The sequence below is a fragment of the Pseudophryne corroboree genome, chromosome 2 (genome assembly GCF_028390025.1).
Source record: "Pseudophryne corroboree isolate aPseCor3 chromosome 2, aPseCor3.hap2, whole genome shotgun sequence".
Lineage (NCBI taxonomy): Eukaryota > Metazoa > Chordata > Amphibia > Anura > Myobatrachidae > Pseudophryne > Pseudophryne corroboree.
The window spans coordinates 541,564,735-541,589,939 of NC_086445.1; the positions used below are offsets into that span (position 1 = coordinate 541,564,735).

The 25,205-nt window shown below is 45.4% G+C and overlaps 1 protein-coding gene across 1 annotated transcript; it reads left to right on the plus strand.

Moving 5' to 3' along the window:
- The first annotated feature begins 288 nt into the window (after positions 1-288).
- Positions 289-24,854, plus strand: LOC135034757 (protein kinase C delta type-like). The gene is made up of 9 exons (XM_063954287.1): positions 289-713; positions 3,461-3,561; positions 7,360-7,530; positions 9,482-9,573; positions 16,043-16,105; positions 18,351-18,489; positions 20,119-20,274; positions 22,564-22,692; positions 23,651-24,854. The coding sequence occupies exons 1-9, from the start codon at positions 404-406 to the stop codon at positions 23,780-23,782; spliced, it is 1,293 nt and encodes a 430-aa protein (XP_063810357.1). The 5' UTR covers positions 289-403; the 3' UTR covers positions 23,783-24,854.
- Positions 24,855-25,205: the final 351 nt, after the last annotated feature.

Genomic DNA, 25,205 nt, shown 5'->3' on the forward strand with positions numbered 1-25,205 from the left:
GTGAAAAGTTTGGAAAAAAGTTTAATAACCAGCATTACTGATAACTTCCTATTAAATGATATGGGGGCCTCAGCAATACATAACAGCCAGTACAGGGGGCATGCAGCTGGTCTCACGGCCACTGCCATCCCAGCATTCCGTGAGCCAGAATGACAGTTGGTGTGAACTGACCGAGCTGAGCAGCCAGCGATGGAGCACAGTGAAGGAAAGTGGCGACCCCAACCCCAAAAAGCGATGCGAGAGGAGAAGAAAAGCATAAAGAAGAGGCGTGGAGTGAAGAGGAGTGCACAGGAGAGGTGCAGAGAGAAGAGAAGTGGAGAGAAGAGCAGAGACAGAAAGATTGGAGGAGCAAATAGCAGAGGTGCTGTACCATCCAGCAGTCCCCAAAATCCCAACGGGGAAGATGTCATCGAATTCCAGCTCATTACAATCAACGAGCTTGGAGAATATGAGAACCCCCCGACTGGAGCAGGGAACAGGCCAAGTCTCACTGCAGAGGGTCATCTGTACAAAAGGGAGAAACCATCTTCCCCTAAAGGCTGTGACTGGCAAGAAAAAGAGGAAACGTCAGATAAAAGAAGGGACAGGACAGCAGAAGAGGGTGAAACACCAAGATGATGAGCATAGAAAGCAGAAAAGGAGACATCTGGATGTGGCCGTGGTCCAAGAGAAGGTCAAGGGCAGTGATTTAACTCCTCCATTGGACAGACCAGGTAAGGAGGTATTAATGGTTTTCACAGAAAACTCTTTCTTAATATGGAGAACTTGCTCCACTGCTACTAACTATAGATCAAACTGTAGCTGACTGTTCATTTATTTCAGTGTTTCTTTCACATAGAGGGGCAGATGTACTAAGCTTTGAGGGGGGATAAAGTACCAACCAATCAGCTCCTAATTGTCATTTTTCAAAAACAGACTGTAGCATGGCAGTTAGGATCTGATTGGCTGGTACTTTTATCTCTCTCCATGTAACACTCCCCAAGGCTTAGTACATAAGACCCAGAGTGTGGAATTGTGGCATCCAGAAATTATATGAGAGATTGAAGTACATTGTTTGGATTCAATCTGCCAGATAAATGGGCATTAGAGGCCTGTAAGCTTGGAGCGATCCCCACTACAGTCAGCTAGTAAATGTGCTACATAATAGTGCCAAATTCTCATATAGGGCATATTTCATCACCTCTAAAATAACAAATCTACTTCTTTTGCGGTACTTTCTCAGTGTACCAGTGATGGGGGCTGTTACACTATTGGCTACTTAGCTGCTAGAGGCCCTGCCTGGGATTACCTGTGATCGGCCTTTTATATTAAACGCAGATAATGATCCCTGCTGCTTCCCTGGGGCACGAATATGACAGTTGGTCGGTTGTGCTGCCTAGCCCCGCCCCCTCCCCCCAGCTGTTACCTGGAACCTGCCTGTGGCCAAGTTATACCAAGCACTACTTAGGGGGCATCCATCACGTCTAATGTTATCACACCTATCACCTCCAAAATCCACTTATCACACCCTGTGCGCTCCCGAAAACGGGATCCACACAATGGTGGTAGTACCAAGTTGATCTCAGCAGGAATTTTGTTAGCAGTTGGGCAAAACCATGTGCACTGCAGGGTAGGCAGATATAACTTGCAGAAAGAGTTAGATTTGGGTGGGTTATTTTGTTTCTGTGCAGGGTAAATACTGGCTGCTTTATTTTTACACTGAAAATTAGATTGCAGATTGAACACACCACACCCAAATCTAACTCTCTTTGCACATGTTAAATCTACCTCCCCTGCAGTCCACATAGGGGGTCATTCCGAGTTGTTCGCTCGCAAGTGAATTTTAGCAGATTTGCTCATGCTAAGCCGCCGCCTACTGGGAGTGAATCTTAGCATCTTAAAATTGCGAACGATGTATTCGCAATATTGCGATTACACACCTCGTAGCAGTTTCTGAGTAGCTTCAGACTTACTCGGCATCTGCGATCATTTCACTGCTTGTCGTTCCTGGGTTGACGTCACAAACACACCCAGCGTTCGCCCAGACACTCCGCCGTTTCTCCAGCCACTCCTGCGTTTTTTCCGGAAACGGTAGCGTTTTTTCCCACACGCCCATAAAACGGCCTGTTTCCGCCCAGTAACACCCATTTTCTGTCAATCACATTACGATCGCCAGAACGATGAAAATGCCGTGAGTAAAATTCCTAAGTGCATAGCAAATTTACTTGGCGCAGTCGCAGTGCGGACATTGCGCATGCGCATTAAGCGGAAAATCGCTGCGATGCGAAGATTTTTACCGAGCGAACAACTCGGAATGACCCCCATAGTTTTGCCCAACTGCTAACAAAATTCCTGCTGCGATCAACTTGGAATTACCCCAAATAATTCAAGACAGTAAAAGCAGAGATATGTATAGGAGAAAATGGGGAAATCTGCCTGTACCCTGCAAAAAGCCAAACTAACATAGGAAAACATTATAGAAGTCTATTAGTGGCCATACAAAAACTATTTGGTGTAATTAAATTAGGTCAAATGGCTGTTATATGAATTTCTTTTTCAAAAAATATGAAAAAATGTTAGAAAGCAATTTGTGTTTGTATATATATATATTGTGTGTATATAAATAACATGCAGGTCCCCGTGCACCTCACTACTGATTACTCCTCATCATCATTTTATCACTGAGTTGAAGTCCTAAAAGAATTATTTATAGCATGGGTCTTCAACCTGTGGCCCTCCAGCTCCTGTGAAACTACACATCCCAGCATGCCCTGCCATAGTTTTGCTATTAAGGTATGCTAAGACTGCTAGGATATGTAGTTCCACAGCAGCTGGAGAGCCGCAGGTTGAAGACCCATGATTTATAGTCTATAGTGGAATATAACTCGTATCTCTCAGGTAGATGAATCAGGCTTTCCCTGTTATACACTGAATGAAAAAAACCCAGACAGGATATATAACCACAGAGGACGTAATAGTCACCTGTAATAATTAAGATATGTCTACACCAGAAAAATCAGTGAATAATATGGAGTAAGAGACTGTGCTGAGTGACTGAGCTCTGTGTTATAAACCCCATAGAGCCCTGTATGTATAATACACCCTAATAGTTGTTAGGAATTGGGAGCGTGTTACACATCACAGTGACAATATATTGCTGTAAGTGACTGTGAATTGGGGAGTTTTGTTGTTAATGATGTAAAGATGTCTGTAGCTGCACTAAAGCTAAAATACAAATTGTATTTAATAAAATAAAAGAACTAATAACACATGTAAATGTGTGGAAATTATATGTGTGGCATTTTTAGAAAACAAAAATAACTTGTATTTGGTTTAAATATCCTTTACTATGAGCCTTAAAATACAAGATGGCATAGGCCCCGATGCAGCAGCTGTATACTGATTTGTATAATATCCACTCTCTAACTCATCATTTATATAAAGAGTAAATGTATAACCTCTTCCTTTATTACCCCAATAGGAGGCAGCGGAGTCTCCTCAGCCGGCCCCGGCTGCAGAACCCCATTATCCATCGGGCGGTTCATTTACCACCAAGAGCTCGGCCGGGGCAGCTACGGAAGAGTAAGATTTGTGTTTTCTGTCTGATTTCTCATGTTGTCACCATTATGCTAACTGTATATACACACAGCTATATATAATAACAAACCTGCTATAGTGACATTGGTTACACAATAGTTATTTATATAGGTTTGTGTCCAAATTCCATTTGTGTCTGTGTGTAAATGCAGCCTATCTTTCCTGATGTGAATAGTGTTACATGTGGAAAAGGGGTTCAGTGTGATTTACCGACGGACACAATACTGACGGTCATAATCCCGACAGCCATTGACTGACAGTCAAAATACCGACACAGTCAAAATACCGACATCCATTATGCCGACATGATGAACATGCCAACATAGTCAGAATATCGACATTTGAAATACCGACTTGCCACAATACAGACATGAGTTTTTCTGGGGGGTTTTGTGTCCATGTCGACATAGGTCGACATGGACACCGTCTAAGTGTTCTGTGCTCACCACACTATTATATTCCCCCTCCAGGTCCACTGGGATGGTAAAGTATGAATAAGTCTGTTTTGGGGCAAAAAGTTCTTAAAAAAGCATGTCAGCATTTTGACATGTCGGCATTGCAAATGTCGGTATTCTGACTATGTCAGCATTTTGAACATGTCGGCGTAATGAATGTCGGTATTTTGACCATGTCGGTATTTTGACTGTCGTTCAAAGGCTGTCGGAATTATGACCGTCGTATTGTGTCTGTAAATCAACTGCTACCCGTGGAAAAGGTGGTGTGTGTGAGTGGGGGGGTGGGGTTGTATTTTCTGCAGGGAGGATTTGGGCAGATTTGGGGGGTCTGTACTGATATCTCTGCTGATATACCTGTAGGATATACGTTCAGTCAAACAATATTGTAGGAGAATGCAATGTAGAAAATGTTAAATGTTTATATTAATGATGGGGTAGTAGGTTGGGCACTGAAGTGACATTGGTGTCTCCCACATACCTGTCAGTTCTGTATAAGCAGCCACACTGCCTATTTCCAGAGACAGCTACTGGGTAAGGGAAGCGGGCAGCACCTTGATAGTCACTGCACAGTACAGTTGGCACATTTACATTTAATTGAATACTCTGGAGAAAAATAATACTTTTTACTATAGCACAGAAATAAATCCTGTATGTGCATGCTGTGGTAACAATATTTCTGTGCACATAATAATAAAGTGACCATCATATACATCTCCTAGTTACCCACATACTGTCCCAGCTCCAAACATATGGCATTGGCATAGGCATGCGCAGCACATTTTATTAGGGGGTGCACCATTGGAGGGGTGTGTCTAGCACCGCCTTTTGGGCGTGTTTAGTACCATCTATTGATGGTCAACGCAATATAAAATATCCGCCCTTGTACCAATCCTAATAATGCAGATGCATTGTCAGATGTTGTAGTGTGCACCAAACAAACACCCCGGCATAGGTGTGCGCAGGAGGGGTGCCTGGTGCGCACAGGCACCCCCTAATGTCTGGCACCCTGATCTCAAATGCCTGATGCAGCGATAGCCGAGCAGGCTGATTACTGTCCCCTCTACGCTGCATCCTGTCAGGACTGCATTACTGACCGGACACCTGGGTTAATCAAGGGTGCCACTGCCACCGGCTTTCAAATTCCCGGCTCCACCTCAATGTATAAAAACAGCGTGATGTGACTTGATTATGTCATGCTGCTCACACACCCACCCGTCACACCCACCTCTCTCCTTCTATGCTATGCCAACGCCAGCCACTGATGAGGAGCAGCATGCAGCCAGCGTTCCTCTTAGGAAGACAAATTCAATACTGGCAGACGGCCGGCAGCAGCTTTGACACGTCACTCGTTTTTCCAGCAGCAGCAGTAACTAGTCTGCGACTGTCAGTGTCAATGAATGACTGACTTGTAAATAAGCTGCTGCAGCTTGCAAGGGAAAGAGAGGGGGAGCCAGACCAGGCTGAGGAGGAGCAGTGTAATTGCAGTGAGTGCCATCAGGGGTGTTTGTATGATGCACACCACAACATCTGACAATGTATCTGCATTATTAGGATTGGTACAAAGGTGGATATTTTATATGCGTTGACCATCAATAGATGGTGCTAGACACGCCCAAAAGGCGGTGCTAGACACACCCCTCCGATGGTGCACCCCCTAATAAAATGTGCTGCGCACGCCAGTGCACCCCGGATGGCACTCACTGCAATTACACTGCTCCTCCTCAGCCTGATCTGGCTCCCCCTCTCTTTCCTCTGCAAGCTGCAGCAGCTTACTTACAAGTCAGTCACTCACTGACACTGACAGTCGCAGACTAGTACTGCTGCTGCTGGAAAAACGAGCGACGTGTCAACGCTGCTGCTGACCGCCTGCCAGTATTGAATTTGTCTTCCTCAGAGGAACGCTGGCTGCATGCTGATCCTCATCAGTGGCTGGCTTTGGCATAGCAGAGAAGGAGAGAGGTTGGCGTGTGAGCAGCATAACATCATCACATCACATAATGCTGTTTTTGTACATGGAGGTGGAGACAGGAGTTTGAAAGCCGGTGGCAGTGGCACCCTTGATTATCCTAGGCTTCCGGTCAGTAATGCAGTCCTGACAGGGTGCAGCACAGAGGGGACAGTAATCAGCCTGCTTGGCGATCGCTGCATCAGGCATGTGAGATCGGGGTGCTGGACATTAGGGGGTGCCTGTGCGCACCAGGCACCCCCCCTGCGCACGCCTATGGGCATTGGGGGACATTCAGACCTGATCGCACACTAGGGGATACATTTACTATGATGGGAGTTCTATTTAAGATGGGATGTTGCCCATAGCAACCAATCAGATTCTACTTCTCATTTAATTAACACCTTCTAGAAGATAATACCTGGAATCTGATTGGTTGCTATGAGCAACATCCCATCTTAAATAGAACTCCCATCTTAGTAAATTTACCCCTAGGTTTTTCCGCTGCGCTGCGATCAGGTCAGAACTGTGCATGCATATGCAACGCAATGCGCAGGCGCATCGTACAAGTACAAAGTGGATCATTGGCCAGTGATGGATTGTACAAAGAATCTGTTCGTACAGCAGATTGCAAGGAGATTGACAGGAAGAGGGCGTTTGTGGGTGGCACCTGACCATTTTCTGGGAGTAGTTGGAAAACGCAGGCGTGTTCAAGCGTGTGCAGGGCGGGTGTCTGACGTCAATTCCGGCCCCGGACAGGCTGAAGTGATCGCAGAGGCTGAGTAAGCTCTGGGCTACTCAGAAACTGCACAAAGCTTTTTTGTACCGCCCGGCTGCACATGCGATCACACACTTGCAAAGTGAAAATACAATCACCCATAGGCGGCAACTATCTGCTCGCAGCAGTGCAAAAAGACCCTAGTGAACGATCAGGTCTGAATTAGGCCCACTGTCTGGTTACCGTGTTTACCAAATGCCACACTATAGCTTACAACTCAATACTGGAGGGGATTGGAACAGGACAGGGGCATTATGTCATATATAGGGTATGTCTGTATCATGGATGGGTGCATGGAAAGCACACGGCTGCCCTTTATCCTCATCTGGTCTCCTTCATAATGACCTCTCACTATCCTCAGCACCATGGCAGGTGTGTGCAGCGCCCATTCACCTCTGCTACACAGAACAGCAGTGACCAGACCTCCCCAATTACCCCACAACATGGACAATGCAATGTAATCAAGACCAACATATCTTACTTTATTCATTCCAGGCATTTGTGCTTCCATTCTCTTATCTCCTGACACAGAATGTTCTCATTAGTTACTGTATGAGCCATACCTCTTTCCTCCGGCTTCTGTAACGTCTCTCTGTACCGTACAGGTGTTACTGGCATCTGACACTGTCACCAGAAGGCAGCTTGCAGTGAAGGTCATTAAGAAAAGAGTTGTGGTGGAAGAAGATATGATAAGATCTGTGCTGGTGGAAAGAGAGGCACTGCAGGCTGTCAGGACGCCCTTTGTCGTCCGAGGGCTTTTTGCCTTCCAGACTGAGGTAAGTTCATGTATATTTCTACTAACCCTCTTGGTCTTGGGGGGGAATTCAGACTGGATCGCTGCAGCGGCAGTGATCGTAGTCTTAATGTCTTTGTGGAGTGTGCACACGCCGGGGGCGTACAGCGTGTCCGCACCCCGGGAGCCCAGTGAGATGCTAAAAGCATCTCTGGGCTGCGATCACCTCTGCCTGATTGACAGGCAGAGACGGTCACAGGGCGGGAGGAGGCGTGCCAATGGCATTAGAATGTCGTTGGTTGGGCACGGTCTGGACAACACAGGCATGTCCAGGCCGTTATGGCGGTGGCCCACAGCGGCTGCATGAGGTCACATGCAGCCGCTGCATGAGGTCACATGCAGCCGCTGCGACCTGGGACATTTGTTTCTTCCTGTGAATCCTCACGTACTGGAGCAGATGCTATTTATGGGCATCTTTCCATGTATAATAATAATACTAAGATGACTTTTATGTAGAAAACAATTTTATGTATTCCTTTTATTATAGTATCATACCTCTACTCTATTACACATTGCATCTATAATTCAGCACACATGTTTAACCTGAGTAAAAAAATCTCACCGTGTTTTGCGGTTGGATTTGATGCAGACAATGCACAACCCACAGGAAATTCAGATATGCTGTCTCTATCCATCTCATCACATAATTTACTCATTAGCCTATTTATTAATTATACCCTATAATTATAATTTATCACCGCAAGAAATTAAAGACTGGCGGCATGTATTAAAAATCACTAGTATCTATAGGGGCTCTGATAGGTGCCTGTTCTAGTGATGTGTAATAGAGGTTGAGTATCCCTTATCCAAAATGCTTGGGACCAGAGATATTTTGGCTATCGGATTTTTCCGTATTTTGGAATAATTGCTTACCATAATGAGATATCATGGCGATGGGACCCAAGTCTAAGCACAGAATGCATTTATGTTACATATACACCTTATACACACAGCCTGAAGGTCATTTTAGCCAATATTTTTTGTAACTTGTGCATTAAACAAAGTGTGTGTAAATTCACACAATTCATTTATGTTTCATATACACCTTATACACAGCCCGAGTATTTTTTGTGTACATTGAGCCATCAAAAAACAAAGGTTTCACTATCTCACTCTCACTCAAAAAAGTCCGTATTTCGGAATATTCCGTATTTCGGAATATTTGGATATGGGATACTCAACCTGTAGTATAGAGATCACTAATACGATCTCTTTACTTTCATGTTGTAGGGCCGGACACGCTGCTCTGTATGTGCGGTCTGCTGACTGCACATGTGTGAGTGGGGAGTGTCAGGGAGGGATCCTATAGATCCCTCTCCTAGTACCTTTTGTGGAATATAGCCCATAGGCGACAACGGCTAACCTACCGGGGCCAAGATGGTGTTACCTACCGGGGCAAAGATGGTGTTACCTACCGGGGCCAAGATGGTGTTACCTACCGGGGCCAAGATGGTGTTACCTACTAGGGCCAAGATGGTGTTACCTACCGGGGCCAAGATGGTGTTACCTACTGGGGCCAAGATGGTGTTACCTACCGGGGCCAAGATGGTGTTACCTACCGGGGCCAAGATGGTGTTACCTACCGGGGCCAAGATGGTGTTACCTACCGGGGCCAAGATGGTGTTACCTACCAGGGACAAGATGGTGTTACCTACCGGGGCCAAGATGGTGTTACCTACCGGGGCCAAGATGGTGTTACCTACCAGGGCCAAGATGGTGTTACCTACCAGGGCCAAGATGGTGTTACCTACCGGGGCCAAACTATGTCATGATTTACATTCTGGCACTTGGTAAATTTGGCATTGAAGCAATCGCCACAGAAATCTATGGAGGCGGCTTTTGCAATTGAAATCTGGGAATCACAGTGAGTTATGTGCTGTTTGTAGATGCCAATGATTAGGAACATTCATATATCATAATATGTCTTCTAACAGGAGCTCCTCTTCCTGGGAATGGAGTATGCCAATGGAGGAGACCTTTATGACCTATTGGAAAGAACTGGTGCCTTGGACCTAAACACGGCAACGTAAGAGCTGAAAGGAGACTGAGTGGATGAGTGTCTGGCCAAAGAATACATTCAGGGTTATAGGGATTGGTGGATGGAGGCATTGTATTAATATAATATATGTAATATGTAAAAGTCAGACACGTAATGATGGATTCTGGATCAGCATTGGCTGAATGACATTCATATGGTGGCCCATACACATCACATTTGTGTCATGGTCATGCATGAAAGCCTCCCCTGGTATTGGTGTGTGCCCTAATACCCTCATGTCAGCATTACATCTCTGCACTGACTGGTACAAAGGCCTATTCTGCCTTCTATTGTCAGACACAACCAGGTGACATCTGAATGTGGGATATCCCATAAGACAGGGGCCCATATATCAAACAATATTTGTGGCTGTGTCCGTGAAAACATTCATTTCTCTATCGTCCTAAGTGGATGCTGGGGTTCCTGAAAGGACCATGGGGAATAGCGGCTCCGCAGGAGACAGGGCACAAAAGTAAAGCTTTTACAGGTCAGGTGGTGTGTACTGGCTCCTCCCCCTATGACCCTCCTCCAGACTCCAGTTAGATTTTTGTGCCCGGCCGAGAAGGGTGCAATTCTAGGTGGCTCTCATAAAGAGCTGCTTAGAGAGTTTAGCTTAGGTTTTTTATTTTACAGTGATTCCTGCTGGCAACAGGATCACTGCAACGAGGGACAGAGGGGAGAAGAAGTGAACTCACCTGCGTGCAGGATGGATTGGCTTCTTGGCTACTGGACATGAAGCTCCAGAGGGACGATCACAGGTACAGCCTGGATGGTCACCGGAGCCACGCCGCCGGCCCCCTCACAGATGCTGAAGCAAGAAGAGGTCCAGAATCGGCGGCTGAAGACTCCTGCAGTCTTCTTAAGGTAGCGCACAGCACTGCAGCTGTGCGCCATTTTCCTCTCAGCACACTTCACACGGCAGTCACTGAGGGTGCAGGGCGCTGGGGGGGGGCGCCCTGGGAGGCAAATGAAAACCTTTAAAAAGGCTAAAAATACCTCACATATAGCCCCAGAGGCTATATGGAGATATTTACCCCTGCCTAAATGTACTAAATAGCGGGAGACGAGCCCGCCGAAAAAGGGGCGGGGCCTATCTCCTCAGCACACGGCGCCATTTTCTGTCACAGCTCCGCTGGTCAGGAAGGCTCCCAGGTCTCTCCCCTGCACTGCACTACAGAAACAGGGTATAACAGAGAGGGGGGGCAGAATAAATGGCAATATATTAATATAAAAGCAGCTATAAGGGAGCACTTAATCATAAGGCTATCCCTGTCATATATAGCGCTTTTTGGTGTGTGCTGGCAGACTCTCCCTCTGTCTCCCCAAAGGGCTAGTGGGTCCTGTCTTCGTATAGAGCATTCCCTGTGTGTCTGCTGTGTGTCGGTACGTGTGTGTCGACATGTATGAGGACGTTATTGGTGTGGAGGCGGAGCAATTGCCAAATATGAGGATGTCACCTCCTAGGGGGTCGACACCAGAATGGATGCCTTTATTTGTGGAATTACGGGATAGCGTCAACTCGCTTAAGCAGTCGTTTGCCGACATGAGGCGGCCGGACACTCAATTAGTGTCTGTCCAGGCGCCTCAAACACCGTCAGGGGCTGTAAAACGTCCCTTGCCTCAGTCGGTCGACACAGACCCAGACACAGGCACTGATTCCGGTGGTGAGGGTGACGAATCAACCGTATTTTCCAGTAGGGCCACACGTTATATGATTTTGGCAATAAAGGAGATGTTACATTTAGCTGATACTACAGGTACCACTAAACAGGGTATTATGTGGGGTGTGAAAAAACTACCAGTAGTTTTTACCGAATCAGAAGAATTAAATGACGTGTGTGATGAAGCGTGGGGTGCCCCGATAAAAAACTGCTAATTTCAAAGAAGTTATTGGCTTTATACCCTTTCCCGCCAGAGGTTAGGGAGCGCTGGGAAACACCTCCTAGGGTGGACAAAGCGCTAACACGCTTATCAAAACAAGTGGCGTTACCCTCTCCTGAGACGGACGCACTTAAAGATCCATCAGATAGGAGGATGGAAAATATCCAAAAAGGTATATACACACATGCAGGTGTTATACTACGACCAGCTATTGCGACTGCCTGGATGTGCAGTGCTGGGGTAGTTTGGTCAGAGTCCCTGATCGAAAATATTGATACCCTGGACAGGGACAATATTTTACTGTCGTTAGAACAAATAAAGGATGCATTTCTTTATATGCGTGATGCACAGAGAGATATCTGCACACTGGCATCACGGGTAAGTGCTATGTCCATTTCGGCCAGAAGAGCTTTATGGACACGACAGTGGACAGGCGATGCGTAGAGGAGTTATTTGAGGTCGGTCTATCGGATTTGGTGGCCACGGCTACGGCCGGGAAATCCACCTTTCTACCTCAAGTCACTCCCCAACAGAAAAAGGCACCGACCTTTCAACCGCAGCCCTTTCGTTCCTTTAAAAATAAGAGAGCAAAGGGCTATTCATATCTGCCACGAGGCAGAGGACGAGGGAAGAGACAGCAACAGGCAGCTCCTTCCCAGGAACAGAAGCCCTCCCCGGCTTCTACAAAAGCCTCAGCATGACGCTGGGGCTTCGCAAGCGGACTCGGGGGCGGTAGGCGGTCGTCTCAAAAATTACAGCGCGCAGTGGGCTCACTCGCAGGTAAATCCCTGGATCCTGCAGATAATATCTCAGGGGTACAGGTTGAAATTAGAGACAGAGCCACCTCGCCGTTTCCTGAAGTCTGCTTTACCAACGTCCCCCTCAGAAAGGGAGACGGTTTTGGAAGCCATTCACAAGCTGTATTCTCAGCAGGTGATAGTCAAGGTACCTCTTCTACAACAAGGGAAGGGGTATTATTCCACTCTATTTGTGGTACCGAAGCCGGATGGCTCGGTAAGGCCTATTCTAAATCTGAAGTCCTTGAACCTATACATAAAGAAGTTCAAGTTCAAGATGGAGTCACTCAGAGCAGTGATAGCGAACCTGGAAGAAGGGGACTTTATGGTATCCTTGGACATCAAGGATGCGTATCTCCATGTTCCAATTACCCCTCACACCAGGGGTACCTCAGGTTCGTTGTACAAAACTGTCACTATCAGTTTCAGACGCTGCCGTTTGGTTTGTCCACGGCACCTCGGGTCTTTACAAAGGTAATGGCCGAGATAATATTTCTTCTTCGAAGAAAAGGCGTATTAATTATCCCATACTTGGACGATCTCCTAATAAGGGCAAGGTCCAGAGAACAGCTAGAGATGGGTTTAGCACTATCTCAAGAGGTGCTAAAGCAGCACGGATGGATTCTGAATATTCCAAAATCCCAATTAATGCCGACAACTCGTCTGCTGTTCCTGGGGATGATTCTGGACACAGTTCAGAAAAAGGTTTTTCTTCCCGAAGAAAAAGCCAAGGAGTTATCTGACCTGGTCAGGAACCTCCTAAAACCAGGAAAGGTGTCTGTACATCAATGCACAAGAGTCCTGGGAAAAAATGGTAGCTTCTTACGAAGCAATCCCTTTCGGCAGATTCCATGCAAAGGGATCTGTTGGACAAATGGTCAGGGTCGCATCTTCAGATGCACCTGCGGATAACCCTGTCGCCGAGGACAAGGGTATCCCTTCTGTGGTGGTTGCAGGAGGCTCATCTATTGGAGGGCCGCAGATTCGGCATGCAGGATTGGATCCTGGTGACCACGGATGCCAGCCTGAGAGGCTGGGGAGCAGTCACACAGGGAAGAAATTTCCAGGGAGTGTGGTCGAGCCTGAAAAAGTCTCTTCACATAAGCATTCTGGAACTAAGAGCAATCTACAATGCTCTAAGCCAGGCGGAACCTCTGCTTCAAGGAAGACCGGTGTTGATCCAGTCGGACAACATCACGGCAGTCGCCCATGTAAACAGACAGGGCGGCACAAGAAGCAGGAGGGCAATGGCAGAAGCTGCCAGGATCCTTCGCTGGGCGGAGAATCACGTGATAGCACTGTCAGCAGTATTCATCCCGGGCGTGGACAACTGGGAAGCAGACTTCCTCAGCAGACACGACCTTCACCCGGGAGAGTGGGGACTTCATCCAGAAGTTTTCCACATGCTATTAAACCGTTGGGTAAAACCAATGGTGGACATGATGGCGTCTCGCCTCAACAAAACACTGGACAGGTATTGCGCCAGGTCAAGAGATCCGCAGGCAATAGCTGTGGACGCGCTGGTAACACCTTGGGTGTACCAGTCGGTATATGTGTTTCCTCCTCTGCCTCTCATACCAAAGGTATTGAGGATTATACGGCAAAGAGGAGTAAGACTAGTGGCTCCGGATTGGCCAAGAAGGACTTGGTACCCGGAACTTCAAGAGATGGTCACGGACGATCCGTGGCCTCTACTTCTGAGAAGGGACCTGCTTCAGCAGGGTCCTTGTCTTTTTCAAGACTTACCGCGGCTGCGTTTGACGGCATGGCGTTGAATGCCAGATCCTAAAAGGAAAAGGCATTCCAGAAGAAGTCATTCCTACCTTGATAAAGGCAAGGAAGGAAGTCACCGCGAAGCATTATCGCCGTATTTGGCGAAAATATGTTGCGTGGTGCGAGCAGCGGAGTGCTCCGATGGAGGAATTTCAACTGGGTCGTTTTCCTACATTTCCTGCAATCAGGATTGTCTATGGGTCTCAAATTGGGATCTATTAAGGTTCAAATTTCGGCCCTATCAATATTCTTCCACAAAGAATTGGCCTCAGTCCCTGAGGTCCAGATTTTTATCAAAGGAGTACTGCATATACAGCCTCCTGTGGTGCCTAAGGTGGCACCGTGGGATCTAAATGTAGTTTTAGATTTCCTCAAATCCAATTGGTTTGAACCACTAAAGAATGTGGATTTGAAATATCTCACATGGAAAGTGACTATGTTACTGGCCCTGGCTTCGGCCGGGAGAGTATCTGAACTGGCGGCTTTGTCTTATAAAAGCCCTTATTTAATTTTCCATTCGACATAGGGCAGAGCTGCGGACGCGTCCGCATTTTCTCCCTAAGGTGGTATCAGCGTTTCACCTGAACCAGCCTATTGTAGTGCCTGCGGCTACAGACGACTTGAAGGACTCCAAGTTGTTGGACGTTGTCAGAGCCTTAAAATATACATTTAAAGGACGGCTGGAGTCAGAAAATCTGACTCGCTGTTTATACTGTATGCACCCAACAAGTTGGGTGCACCTGCTTCTAAGCAGTCGATTGCTCGTTGGTTTTGTAACAAAATTCAACTTGTACATTCTGTGGCAGGCCTGCCACAGCCTAAATCTGTTAAGGCCCATTCCGCAAGGAAGGTGGGCTCATCTTGGGCGGCTGCCCGAGGGGTCTCGGCATTACAACTCTGCCGAGCAGCTACGTGGTCAGGGGAGAACACGTTTGTAAATTTTTACAAATTTGATACCCTGGCAAAGGAGGACCTGGAGTTCTCTCATTCGGTGCTGCAGAGTCATCCGCACTCTCCCGCCCGTTTGGGAGCTTTGGTATAATCCCCATGGTCCTTTCAGGAACCCCAGCATCCACTTAGGACGATAGAGAAAATAAGAATTTACTTACCGATAATTCTATTTCTCGGAGTCCGTAGTGGATGCTGGGCGCCCATCCCAAGTGCGGATTATCTGCAATACTTGTACATAGTTATTGTTAACTAATTCGGGTTATTGTTTAGGAAGCCATCTTTCAGAGGCTCCTCTGTTATCATACTGTTAACTGGGTTTACATCACAAGTTGTACGGTGTGATTGGTGTGGCTGGTATGAGTCTTACCCGGGATTCAAAATCCTCCCTTATTGTGTACGCTCGTCCGGGCACAGTACCTAACTGGAGTCTGGAGGAGGGTCATAGGGGGAGGAGCCAGTACACACCACCTGACCTGTAAAAGCTTTACTTTTGTGCCCTGTCTCCTGCGGAGCCGCTATTCCCCATGGTCCTTTCAGGAACCCCAGCATCCACTACGGACTCCGAGAAATAGAATTATCGGTAAGTAAATTCTTATTTTTCTGGGGCTAGCCACAAATTTTATGTACCCCAGCAATGTAAGAAGGAGGGATCGCAGCAGGTATCTCCCCAGAAGTGGCCGCTGTGTGATCTTAGCTGACCGCGCATGCGCAGGAGCCCCGGCAGCCATCACAGCAGATGGCAGGCATGAGATCCTTTCGGAGCCCTTGTTCCTGCAGGTGCTGATTGATACATCAGCTCATTGTGATCACATATTGCAATGTGATCCTGGGAAGTAAGATCCCGCTCAGATCACATTGAATATACGATCTATGATAAATGGCCCCCAGTGTGCTATACCGTCCTGAGCAGTAGGGAGAGGTGTTATCAGCGTGTTATGTATTTATGTAGTGAGTTGTACATCCCAGTGTCACATGGTACAGGTGTAATTCTGTGTGTAGCCTCTTTCTGAGCCTGTTACCTATGGTTACAGCGGTTTCCTTTCTTTCTCTGCCAGTTTCTATGCAGCGGAGATTGTGTGTGGACTGGAACATCTGCATTCCAAGGGCTACATCCATCGGTAAGTACATCTGTCCTCTCATTGTAGTAGATCATAGTTTCCTGTCTCAGTTCTGACGCTATTATTATATGTCTTTGTACACTTGTGTCTTATTTACAATGATGAGTGCAGGAGACTGACCATACACAGATAGGGCCTGATGCTGGGTTGTATGGAAATCACCCTGAGCTGCGTGCATGGAAGACGTGTGTATATTCCCCATATGCAGAGCTGTAGGTGTCTTGCTGTGCGCCCGCCTTCTATGTGTATGATTGGTTTACTTCTAGTCACCGCTATCAGTGCACACTTGTAACTACCCTATACTAGGTGTAATAGATACACCTGGTCACAGCCATATTTATTTACTCTTACACCTAGAATAGCCGCAGTGATACACCCTCACTGAGCTTGGTCTATATGAGACATACGTCCCAACATCGTCACTGTCCAAGTAGGGACACTGCTGCGCGCCAAAGGTACACGCCCATGAAAAGTGGCAGTGGCCTCATGATAAGGGGGTGTGGCTTTGTGGAAATGCCTGTGATCACGAGCCACAAGCCCTTTTCCATCACTATGGGGGCATACCCAGTGCTCTGTGAGCACATGTGCACAGCATCTATTCACTGCTGTGGAGCAGCAGCTTAATGAAGGACAGGAGCCTACCAACTGCCCCTCCCACCATGGTACACTGCAGCCCACGGGTGGGACAGTCCCAAAAACGGGACTGTCCCGTGAAAATCGGGATAGTTGGGAGGTATATATGAGAGTCGCCAGCTACAGCCCACTTGCCCTTCTTCAGTCTAGGTGTAGATGCGATAGGAATGCATAGACTTTTACAACTTCATTTGCATACTGCATATTCAGCTTTGTTTCAGCTCCATAACCTGTATCTATTCCTCTTAAATTTTACATTTGTTTCCAATAAACCTATGTGCCTAGTGAAATGGTTCTCAAACTGTGTGCCATGGCGCCCTGGGGTGCCTCAGTACACTTGCATGGGTGCCTTGGATTGGTGTTTCAGTACCAATTCAAATTATTTATGGTCAATGAATGTAATAGACAAAACCAGTGCTGGTGGCTTCAAATCATATGATATGTGGACAAACTGTCCCTTACCACATAACAGAACCTGAGGATGACATGTAAACAAAATTTACTTAATTTAATATTTCTTTCTAAACTGTTGGCCTAGGGGTCTCGTGAAAAAAAAACGGATACTCTAGGGCGCCATGCTTCAAAAAAAGTTTGGGAACCACTGGCCTAGTATAACTTTTTCCACAGTGCTGTTGTTTTTCTTGTATTATTCTCTTCTGCAACTGCATAAAAGAACAAATAGGGAGTGTGTATATAATGTGCCAGTTCTCCCCTGGTGGTATTACATCAGTGTATCAGTGTGGCCCGCTGCTGTTTAGTGCTTATATATATACAGTACTTCAAAAAGAGCAGCACTCAGGGACAATAATTAGTATGAACAGTGTATTCACCAAACTGACGTTTCTAGGTTTAATGCCTTTTCTTCAGGGTCACAAACATAACTATAGTAAAGAATCCTATTGAAACGTTGGTAGTGTTATTGCAGTTGTTCTAAATGCTGTCTTCTGGGGTTTTTTTGCATATTCTCTCTCTTTCTATACACATTTTTATCAGTGATGTTAACTGATTTTATTAGGGGATCACCATACCACTGCACCCTGCACCCTCCTGCTCATGCCACTTACCTATCAGCGTTGGCCAGGGACAGACTGGCCCACAGGGGAACAGGTGAAATCCATGGTAGGCACAACTACCCCATGGCTGAGGGGCACATTCCGTCCTCTAATGTCAGATTCCAGACTGTGCAGTCAAATGATACAATGTTACCTAAATCATGGTGCCTATGTCCCATCTATCTCACAGTCACAGATCCCACTTTTGCTCCAGAACTGGGGTCTTACTTAAAACAAATGACTTCAACAGATTATAGACATCGACAGACACCCACCTGGAACTTCCCTGCCCGGCCAGTCTGACACTGCATCCTTCACATACTCTCTGATTCAATGCCATACAGACAGTGTCAGAAGTCTCCATCTTTGGTGGGACACCCGAGGATAGACCACCATAAATGTACTGTTTAACTAACGTATTGTTATTGGATTTGTGAAATTGATAATGGGAAAACCCTTTGAAGTGTTTAATTACATATTGAAAGATGTAATTGTAAGTTATGTCATGTGCTGGTCCATCTCAGCAGCTTGTTTTACTTAGAGGATCTTCCTTTTTACAGAGACATCAAACCAGAGAATATTCTCATCCATGGAGACGGCCATATTAAGATTGCAGATTTGGGCCTTGCATTAAACAACATGCATGAAGGAGACGTCGCCACTGAATATGCAGGAACAACAGGCTATATTGCCCCCGAGGTGAGTTATAAAGGATATTAGTGGATTTCTCATATATAGGACTAAATGTAATTGCCTCCCGAGCTGACTGAGGGGGTTATTCAGGTTTGTTAGCATATCAAAAAACACACTAAACCATGGGCAAAACCATGTTGCACTGCAGGTGTGGCAGATGTAACATGTGCAGAGAGAGTTAGATTTGGGTGGGTTATATTGTTTCTGTGCTGGGTAGGGTTGCCAGCCCCCCGAGTTGACTGAGGGGGTTATTCAGGTTTGTTAGCAAATCAAAAAAACACACTAATGGGCAAAACCATGTTACACTGCAGGTGGGGCAGATGTAACATGTGAAGAGAGAGTTAGATTTGGGTGGGTTATATTGTTTCTGTGCAGGGTAGAGTTGCCACCTCATCCCTTTAATCCTGGAGAGTTATGAATAATACAGGTTCTGTGGCTGATTAAATTCAAGCCTGCATTCCACCTGGTTTTAATCAGCCACAAAACCTGTGTAAATCACAGGTCTCCAGGATTAAAGGGATGAGGTGGCAACCCTAGTGCAGGGTAAATACTGGCTGCTTTATTTTTACACTGCAATCTCGATTTCAGTTTGAACACACCCCACCCAAATCACCCCTTGGTTGAAAATGTTTGAGTAAAGCTGGTACCACTAAGGGTTACTACTATCATCCCCACCAACATGTAGGAGGAGGGATCTTCAGGATCTGGGCGCACTATTGCACATGCGCGGTCTGCTGACTGTGCCAGGACAAGTGGAGTGTGCCAGTATCGGAGATATCTGCTGCGGCCTCCCATCTTTGCTCACAAACGCAGCTCATATAGGTTTCTAATTTGTACTGATCCATAGGTTTATGATGTATAGGTATCCATAGGATCCCTCTCCAGTTACTCTTGATATGGCATGAGATATGGGGCCAAGGAGCTTGGTAAATTCAGCAAAACACCAGTCCCTATAGAAACTTATGGGGCTGCTATTGTGAGTGAAAACAGGGAACCACAGCAGGCACTGTATCTCCAATATCTGCTGTGCTACCCTGCACATATATTATTAGAATACTTATTACTTACAGGTACTTTATGACAACATGTGTAAATAGGCCCCATAAAGTGATAAAGGGCCTAATTCAGTAAGGATTGCAAAATCTGCTAATTAGCAGAATTCGCAATCCTTTTGCTTGCATGCTGACCGCCGCCTCACCCCCTTGATGAAGCAGAAATTGCGATCGCATTGCAATTTCTGCTTTAATGAAGGAATTAGTGATCGCTATTTGCAATCCAACCTGAATTAGCCCCTAAATCAGTAAATATAATATATTATTTTTTATGTTTATAACATTTACCAGTATAATTATTCTAACCAGTGATGCGTTACTTGTATGTATTATTTCCTTTGATACATGTGAATTCCCCAAAGGAAATATTGCTCTTACACCAATGTATTTTAGTTAGTACAGTGTATACAATGTCAGACTTACATTAACATTATTGTGAATAAACCTATAGCATATAGTAAATTATGTCATTCTCTTACACCAATGTATGTGAGTTAGTACAGTGTATACAATGTCAGACTTACATTAACATTATTCTGAATAAACCTATATTATATAGTAAATTATGTAATTCTATTGGCAGATGGAAGATTTCCTCGGGTATAACACCTCGGCAGACTGGTTCTCATTTGGAGTTGTCCTATTCCAAATGCTGACCGGACAATCCCCGGAAGATAGCAGGCTAGTTGGCGTACAGGACTTTTCATTAGACCCTGATGCTGAAAACATCATTGAAAAGGTGAGTGTGAGTAAGTGCTGAGTATGCAGCTCAGGTTGCCAGATCACTCTTTGACTTTGTTGCAGGATAGAAAACAGAGAGTTGCAGTAAATGGAGTGCATTCACAGGAGGGAAATGTTACCAGTGGAGTACCCCAGGGATCTGTACTTGGGCCAGTGCATTTTAATATCTTTAGTGGTGACATTGCAAATGGCATTAAAGGGAAAATATGCCTTTTTGCAGATGACACAAAGGTATGCAACAGGGTAGACACACCAGGAAGGGTAAAACAAATGATTGAGGATTTAGGTAGACTAGAGGAATGGTCAAGAGCATGGCAATTACAGTTGAATGCCAAAAAATGCAAAATCATGCACTTGGGTCTCAAAAGTCCAAAAGCTAAATATAGTACTAATGGCACTATACTGGAAACTACTGAGGAGGAAAGGGATCTAGGAGTCACTATTTCAGGTGACTTAAAGGCAGTTAAGCAATGTAACAAAGCAATGAGGAAGGCTAGTCAGATGCTTAGTTGCATAGGAAGATGAATCAGCCCCAGAAAAAAAGAAGTAATAATGCCACTGTATAGGTCAGTGATGGCTAACCTTGACACTCTAGCTGTTGTTGAACTACACATCCCAGCATGACCTGCATCAGTTTTAGCATGGCCAAATAACAAAACTGATGTAGGGCATGCTGGGATGTATAGTTCAACAACAGCTGGAGTGTCAGGGTTAGCCATCACTGGTATAGGTCATTGGTACGGCCTCATCTAGAATACTGTGTTCTATTCTGGAGCCCATATCTTCAGAAGGATATTAATACATTAGAGAGTGTACAAAGAAGGGCAGCTAAAATAGTGCATGGCCTACATCACAGAACTTACCCAGAAAGACTAAAATATCTCAATATGTAAAGTATGGAGCAGAGAAGGGAAAGGGGGAACATGATAGAAACTTTCAAATATATCAAGCATTTTAACAAAGTCCAGGAAGGAAACATTCTTCAAATGAAGAGAAGTATTAGAACACAAGGACATACACTGAGACTGGAGGGAGGAGGGTTCAGGGGATATTTGAGGAAAAATGACTTCACAGAAAAAGTAGTGGACAAGTGGAATAGCCTCCCATCAGAGGTGGTAGAGAGTAAGACAGTACAGCAATTTAAGCATGCATGGGAAAGACCTAAGAATATCCTTACAAAGAAATAAGGATCAATGGTTCTTATTTGCCGTCACATTCTGTGTTTCCCAATATTGATACATAAGGTAGCATCGCATCCACCACAGCAATGGAGGGATCACAGCAAGTATCTGAGATACCTACAGCGATCCCTCCTTCATACATTCCAGGGATACATAGTATTTGCGGCTAGCTCCCGGAAACCGGTGTTTTTGGTGTCATTGCCGCAAATACTCTTTGATAAATGGGCCTCTTAGTCTATAATCTCAATGAAGAAGAAATTACCCTTGGAAAAGCTTCTATATTGGTCTTACAGGTTCCCAAGGAAAGGTTTTAATACTTTTCAGTGTCCTGCATCAGTGTTCAGAGACAATTTCCAATTTCTACATAAAGGGCAAGTTACGTTTATTGATGGCAGCTCTGGTTACTGCTATGGGGCGTATGCAATTAGTTCTGATTACATTTCAGAGCTAATGAATTTGCCCCACTCGTATTCATTTAGGGCCGTTTTCAGCAGTTTTGAAGGCATTTTCGCCAATGCCTTTTCACATTCTTTTATTAAGTGAAAAGGAAATGTCGAAAAATGCCCCAAAATTGGCAAAAATGGCCCGAATTTTCGATGGAAAACAAGTCGATTCGCTGATCCACGTGTTTTGCGCTCCTGTCACATTTTTCGCCTAGGCGAAAATATTGCACAGGGCGAATCTCTATTCACCCTAAAAATGGCTAAAAAGCTCAGTTTTTTCACCTAGGCGACAGAAAAGGAGCTAATTGCATACGCCCCTATGTGTGTTATACATTATGTGTGGGGGTAACCCCAGCGCAGACACGCAGCATGTGTATTTCATACCTGTGCCATGTATTAAATGACTGAGCTGAGAACCCAACATACATCATTTCAAACACAGATATCATATACACATTTCTTTTGATGTCTACAAAATGATTCAGTGTAAACGACCTGTTACCTATCACACATTTATTCTTGAATATGATGTGGCAAAAGCCTGACTGTCACTTGTTTGATGCTGCAAGTAAATAATATCTAATGAATGTCTAGCTATATATGGGTCACAATTTCATTTGCAGCTCAGCTGTTAAATAATGATGGTCTTGTTGCTCTTTTCAGCTCCTGTGTGAAGATCCTGATAAGCGTCTGGGTGTGGATGGTGTAATTAGAGACCATCCCTTCTTCTGGAGTATGGATTGGGAGAGGCTAGAGGCCCGCAAGATACCACCCCCATTCATACCCAGCAAAGTAAGTGCACTGTTATACCCCTTTTACACTGCCTGAGGTGGGTCGCACACGGGAGCCTGACACGGGTGCTTCCTGCGTGTGACCTGCCTCAGGCCCCTTGCCACTGCTGTCCCCAATCCGGCATATTGGCGAGTTGGTGATGTCAGCAGTGACGCAGCAGGGATGTCACTTAGAGATGACATGATCTCCAAATGCTGCCTGTCCACACAGAGTGAACAGGAAATGGGTCGCATTGACCCGGCTTCCCGTTCACACAGCACAGTGAGTCGAGTTGAACACGTGTTCAACCCTGCTCGCTACCTGAGTTAGAATACGGGTAGCTCGGCCCGGTTTATTGCAACTGGGCCCTTTCAGACCACACAGCAACACGGGTTATGCGCGCTCATGTGCAATAACCCATGTTAAAAGTTGGCGGTCTAATAGTATTGTACTGTGTGTGTCTGTGGTGTGTATGTATAAAGCTGCCATGGCTCATTTCTTACTGACATTTGGTGTAGTCGTTGTATAGATTGCAGCCAGATGATAATTGGTAAAGGCGAATGTGAATTCCCCTGATATCAATAAAATATTATTATATACTTGTATTGTCTGACAGGATTGGGCTGGCGGTGGGGATCCCGGCGGTCAGAATACCGCCCCAGGATCCCGGTCGCAGAATGCTGGGGAAGGGGAGGCGAAGGCAACAAAGCCCTTTGCGGGCTCGTGGCTTGCTATGCTCGCCACAGGTTCTGTTCCCACTCTATTGGTGTCATGGACACACACAAGTGGGAATGGTCCCTGTTAGTCGGCATACCGACTGTAGGGCTTTTGATTGCTCATGATCCCGGCGCCAGCATGGTGACCGCCAGGATCCCAAACGCCGGTCACATGACCAGATCCCGTCTGACATATATACAGTAAGGGCGTTTTCTCTCCCTATTTAGATAAAATACATGTCTCTTATTTCTTCTCTCTGCAGCCACCTAAGAAGTCGCTTCCACACCTGGCGTTCTCAGATCTTCTGTCAGCTACACCATCAGCCTGTGAGTCACCAATTAGTTCCGTCCACCAGGAACTCTTCCGGGGATTCTCATTTGAGAACAGGATATAGCTGTCCTGCTGCAGATTACATCGGGGACCCCTTCATGAGCTCTGCTGCACTTGATATGGCATAACATCACCATCCATTCTCTGAGGCCCTTGTAACCAGTAACTATATCATCTGACGTTTCCTCAATGAAGATGAGATCTTTAAACATCCTTGCCATCCTTGCCATAATAACATCATTTATTTAAATGTACACTGCAGTGAGCTTCTGAGCCTCTACGTCCCAAGCTCCAGTATCCATCAGAGGATGATAGAGAAGTAAGATCTAAGGAGTGTGATTGGCCGGCTATGGGGAAGGCGGAGGCCGGACTTTTTTTCTCTCTATCATCCTCCCACAAAGGAGAGGGATATAATAAGTCATCCAACTATTATACCATCATTTATGTAAATTTACACTCTGCGTGAGCTTGTGAGCCTCTACATCCAAAGCTCCAATATCCCACTCCCCTTATACTGTATATACATGTAATGGCTGCGCTCCCCTGTAAATTTGTCACACGTCACTACCATTTCCAGTATTCCACCTACTGGTTCTGAGCTCTCATATCCCTATTGTATTCTAGACCTAGTTACTCCTGTCTTGTCCTCGATCACAGACTCTAGTTTTTACCTCTTTGGATCTCCCCGTTTTTCCCTGGCACTATAGTACCACCCTCTTTCTCTTGTTTTCTGTCTTGACCAGCTCCTCTCTTCTTTGAGTCTTTCGTTCTATCGGCATTGACTTGGGTCACTCAGTCAAAGGTTAAGCTCATACTACCACCAGTGGCGTAAGTCCTGATGGCATCCCAGTACCGGTAGGCACATAAAGCCTTATGGGAAAAGCGGCTATTATAGGCAAGAAGACCTACTGGTGAGTTCTACGAGTCTTAACCCAGGGTGTACAAGGGTCACTGTCCAGAAGATCTTCAGGGGCAACAAACCCTTCTGAGAGAAGATTCTTCAGTTGTAACAAAATTTTGTATACAAATGAATTTTAACTTATATACCTATATATTTATTACAGCTCTGCCTATTATTACAGAGTAAATATATAAATTGTATATTTTTATCTCAGAAAAGTTTTTATTAAAACACTACATGTCATACAATAAAGACATTGTAAATACAACATTTTCAGTGTACAGTCTCTTCATTGTAGGGAGATAAGATACAATATTTTCAAAAAAGAAGACAATATGCAAATATAACGTGTGGTCGCGGATAGAGTGTATTTAAAATAGAATTTCAATATCCGGCAATGAAAAGATACAATTTAAATCATCACCAAAACAAATTTAAATATTGTGTTTTACCATGAATTGAAGATATCTAAATATTGCTGTAGTATTATCTTGCGGGCTGCCGTACTGACCACTAAAAGAAGTCATCTACATCCTCTGCTGACTCTCATTGAGGGTTGAATCATGCCAAATATTGCCCATTCTGC